This window comes from Ovis canadensis, chromosome 21, assembly GCF_042477335.2.
Source record: "Ovis canadensis isolate MfBH-ARS-UI-01 breed Bighorn chromosome 21, ARS-UI_OviCan_v2, whole genome shotgun sequence".
Lineage (NCBI taxonomy): Eukaryota > Metazoa > Chordata > Mammalia > Artiodactyla > Bovidae > Ovis > Ovis canadensis.
The window spans coordinates 43,350,471-43,353,524 of NC_091265.1; the positions used below are offsets into that span (position 1 = coordinate 43,350,471).

Consider the following 3,054-nt stretch of genomic DNA (forward strand, 5'->3'; position numbering starts at 1 on the left):
CATCCCAGTGCACCAGCCCCAAGCATCCTGTATCCTGCATGGAACCTAGACTGGTGATTCATTTCCTATATTATTATTCAAGTCATTGAAGAAAGACCAAAAAAAAATCATTTAGCTAGACCCCCAGCCACTTCATGCATATACCTCTAAGACTCCCATACTTAAGAGTAGAGTAAGATGGAAGTTATGCACTGATGTCCAAAATGATGTCTCAGGGCAAAGAAGCACCAAGAAGGTTGTGTTTCTGATCTCCAAGAGGGCTGGATTCCTGCACCAGAGAGAAATTGTGGATACAGGCAAAGTCACAAGGTGATAAACAAACAAACAAAGCAAACAACACTATGATTCATACAGAGGGTGGGTGGGAAAGAGCTATATACAATTCCAGGAGAAAAGAAACAGCATTGCCCTCATTAAACTGATTATTCTAATACAGAATAGTAAGTTAAACTCCCCAAGTTGGAACAAGACTCTATTAGACTTCTAATGGATAGTTATGGCTTAAGTGATAGCCTCCAAAGAAAGGCAATGTGAGATTTTAGATTAGTTATAATTGATCTTAACTGAATATGATAAGACTAGGCTAATTTTGACATCTCTTACCCTCACCTCTCCACCCTAAAGCTATTCTCCCCTCAAACACACACACTGCAATCCACCTATATGTGGTTCTTTGATATAAGTACTGCATCCTCACAGCTCGGTCATGATATCAATATTCTCAATATTTCACTATAATGGCTTGGGGATAGGAAAAAAAAAGCTTCCTTTGGAAGTTTAAAAATACTTCTCTTTCTGCCTTTCAAGATGTTGAATCAGTTAACATCATCTCTTTTCAAACACAACCCTAATACAAGTAAAATTTCCAAATATTATGTTCGCTATGAGAAAATCTTATTGTTTGATAAAAATGACCAAAATGCCTCAAACATTCTCAAGTACAAATATATATTTTATAAGTAACAGTGCATTTTGTCTCTACAGGAGAAAAAGAAATAACACAGAGCTCATGACAATTTTTCATCCAGTTCACTTCTTCCTCTCTGTAGAAATCTCCTTTGCTGGGGTGATTACTTTCCCTTAAGCATCTTGTTCAGTGCATTCTTCACATCCTTGTTCCTTAAACTGTAGATCAAAGGGTTCAGCATGGGGATCACAGTGGTGTAGAACACGGAGGACACTTTCTCCTGTTCCATAGTATTGCTCGAAGGAGGCTTAAAATACATGAATGTTATAGACCTGAAAAAGATAACCACGGCCATGAGATGGGAGCTACAAGTGCCAAAGGCTTTGGACCCTCCCTTGATGGAGTGAATATGGAGGATACTAGAGAGCATGAAAGCATAAGAGATGAGTACAGCCAGTATCGGTGCCAAGGTATTAACTCCTCCAATAATAAACAACAGTATCTCATTAACATGGGTGCTGGAGCAAGAGAGACTCAACAAGGGAAGAATATCACAAAAATAATGACTGATAACATGAGACCCACAAAAGGACAACATTGACATGCAGGTAGTATGAACTGTGGCCCCAAACAAGCCCAATGAATATACTGCACCCATCATTATGGAACAGACCCTAGGGGACATGATAATATTGTAAAGCAGTGGGCGGCAGATTGCAACATAACAATCATACGCCATGGCAGTGAGAAGATAACCTTCTGCTATTACAAAAATAAGGAAGAAGTAAAGCTGAGCCATGCATTCCAGGAAGGAAATAACATTCTTCTCTAACACAAAGTTCACCAGCATCTTTGGTGTAATGACAGAGGAGTAGCAGAGATCAATGAATGACAAATGGCTGAGAAAATAATACATTGGAGAGTGAAGTTGAGAGCTGATAGCGATTAAGAAGATCATGCCCAGGTTCCCCACCATGGTGATCACATATATTCCAAGGAACAGGAGGAAGAGTGGCAACTGAAGCTCTGGGCATTTTGTTAACCCTTCAAGGATAAATTCACTCACTGAAGAATGATTTAAAGTCATCATTCCTCACAAGATATTATCTACAGAAAGAAGTGAGACAAAATAGGTGCATTCAAGTTATTTTCTGATTCCCAAAACAGCATGACAGGTCCTGTCTTGATTGGATCCATCTTTCATCTGTCCCTTGTCTTCATCCTTTCCGGTGATCTCTTAAAAGCTCAAGGACATGGTACTGAGGAACCTATTTGCAGGGCAAGAATAGAGATGCAGGCATAAAAAATGGACTTGTGGACACAGATGGGGAAGGAGAGGGTGAGACTAACTGAGAAAGTAGCATTGACATATATACACTACCATGTGTAAAATGGGCTTCCCTGGTGGCTCATTTGGTGAAGAATCTGCCTGCAATGTGGGAGACCTGGCTTTGATCCCTGTGTTGGGAAGATTCCCTGGAGACGGGAACAGCTACCCACTCCAGTATTCTGGCCTGAAGAATTTCATAGGCTGTATAGTTTAAGGGGTTGCAAAGAGTCAGACATGACTGAACGACTTTCACTTCCATGTGTAAAATGGATAGCTAGTGGGAAGCTATCCATTTCACACATGGTACTGTATAGACATCAATGCTACTTTCTCAGTTAGTATAGCCAGCATTGTATAGCCCATCCTGGCACTCTGTGATGACCTAAAGTGATTGGGGTGGGAGGGAATCTCCAGAGGGATGGGATATACATACAACTATCATCGATTCAATTTGTTGTATGGCAGAAGCCAGCACAACATTGTAAAGCAATTATCCTCCAATTAAAAATAAATAATAATTTAAAAATAATAAGAATCTACCAAAAAAACAAAAACAAACAAGCACTCAAAGACAAAGACTGGAAGTATACCCAGAGCCTTGGTTCCACCCAAAACTCAAATAGCACCCCTCCCCCTCATAAGTCATAGCCTTTTCATTTTACTCCCTGGCTTAAGCCAACAACTACCTCACTTTGAAAAAAAGCACAAACTTTAAAGACCTAATTAGTTTTTCTTTAATATACTTAAAGGAATGTTGCCCATCCCTTTTTCTGACATATATGAATAGAACCTTCAAATTTGGTTAAAACATGGCTTC

General features: G+C 39.6%; 1 protein-coding gene across 1 annotated transcript; it reads right to left on the bottom strand.

Annotated features, from left to right (window-relative positions):
- Positions 1-1,070: 1,070 nt before the first annotated feature.
- On the bottom strand, positions 1,071-2,003 carry LOC138426591 (olfactory receptor 8D2-like). The gene has a single exon (XM_069565295.1). The coding sequence runs from the start codon at positions 1,995-1,997 to the stop codon at positions 1,071-1,073; it is 927 nt and encodes a 308-aa protein (XP_069421396.1). The 5' UTR covers positions 1,998-2,003.
- Positions 2,004-3,054: the final 1,051 nt, after the last annotated feature.